The sequence below is a fragment of the Cyprinodon variegatus genome, unplaced genomic scaffold (genome assembly GCF_000732505.1).
Source record: "Cyprinodon variegatus isolate N-32 unplaced genomic scaffold, C_variegatus-1.0 Scaffold46, whole genome shotgun sequence".
Taxonomy (NCBI): Eukaryota; Metazoa; Chordata; class Actinopteri; order Cyprinodontiformes; family Cyprinodontidae; genus Cyprinodon; species Cyprinodon variegatus.
Window position 1 is genome coordinate 1741701 of NW_015150499.1, and position 1562 is coordinate 1743262.

The window sequence follows — 1562 nt, forward strand, 5'->3', positions numbered from 1 at the left end:
TTTACTTGTACTTGAATATTTCCATGTTTTTCCTTCAACAGATTCTCAAAATGTCAACTCACCGTCAGTGCACAGTGGAGATTCAGAACTTGACATCCGGCTTCACGCTGTGTGATCCGTGGTGAGTTTTAAAACAGACACACTCTCACAATTGGAAACCTGAACCACACAGAGGGTTGATGTGGATGTAATGTAGATGTAGACCATTAAACTCTGTGCAGCAGCTTGTTATTCAGTGAAGTTAAAACGTTTGTGTTTCTGTCCAGCTTGTTTCTGTACAGTGGGGGCTGTGAGACTCCTCTCCCTCCAGATCTTGGTCCATCTATGTCTGGCACTGCACTCTTTGAAAAGACACCCAACACGGCCTGTGGTTCAGTAGGGGTCTTCACCTATGACATCCTCCCGGGCTCCAACAGTCAGAACAAAGGCCGAGTGGCTGTCATGTTCTCGAATCCCTACGACTTCAACTTCTACTCCAACTATTATGCCATTGGAGTATTCAGCAAAGACAAGAAGTGTGACAACGATCTCTACAATGAGATGTACAGCGGCAAGGAGATTGACTTTGTCAGGGGGAAAGCCAGTGGGCCCAGTCTGACCTACAAAGCGGGCGATTTGATTATCAGGGCCAGCATGTCTGACAGCTATCAGCCGACCCTGAAGTTGGATATTTGTGACATATGAGACCAGCTGCATCTCCTGGTCCAATACCTCTTTAACAGCTCAACACCTTCCTATTTGGCCAGTAGCTTTTCCTTTAATAGAGTAACCCTCATTAACTTTATCTGCTTCTGCATTAATAGAGCAATCTCTTTACCAGTTTAGATATTGTAAACTAGTTACCCTGCAGCATGTTTTATTTAATCTGCAGTCATTCAAGACTTCTCTGTTGAAAAACCCAACATATGTTCATATCTTTTAATAATTAGTCTACTACAACATGTTCCTAAGTGGGAGAGAGAGAAAAAAAACTAACTTAAATGTTCCTCTGAATCTTTAAAACTCCCAACTGATCCAGTCTTCCTGTGAACTCCCCCAGGTAGTTCTTAATTAGCATTACAATATGGGAAAGGGATATATCGGTTGCGTTTTGGGCTGATTTAAACATCAGCACCGATGTGGACGGATTAGATTCACAACTGAAAGAGTTAATAAAAACAAGCTGAAAAGAAATCTGTTTGTTATGGGATATTAGACGGAATAAACATCATTGCATAAGGTAATTCAAGTTCTGCTGTACTGATTAAGTTCATGTTTTTAGATGAATATGTTTCAGAAATACTCTGTGATTCTGACCAATGACTGAGCATCACTGAACACAGATACCATGAAGAGATCTGATGGTCCTGATGCCTCACAGCTGCTGTTACAATCTGAATGTTCTGACCCAATAAAATTTGAGCTTTAATATGTTCTACTGGTGTCTGTTGGTCTCACTGTGTTCCACCTGTTTCACTTTCTCATGCTCTATAACTGTCTCACACTGGACCCAACCTGTGGTCAGAAAGGTTAGATTCATTTCCATTTAGATTTCATTTCCAATTTATATAAATATATATATA

General features: G+C 40.8%; 1 protein-coding gene across 1 annotated transcript; it reads left to right on the forward strand.

Annotated features, from left to right (window-relative positions):
- The first annotated feature begins 38 nt into the window (after positions 1-38).
- Positions 39-1397, forward strand: LOC107082038 (DELTA-sagatoxin-Srs1a-like). The gene is made up of 2 exons (XM_015370460.1): positions 39-121; positions 267-1397. Exons 1-2 carry the CDS (start codon positions 51-53, stop codon positions 682-684), a joined length of 489 nt encoding a protein of 162 aa, XP_015225946.1. The 5' UTR covers positions 39-50; the 3' UTR covers positions 685-1397.
- The last annotated feature ends 165 nt before the right edge of the window (positions 1398-1562 follow it).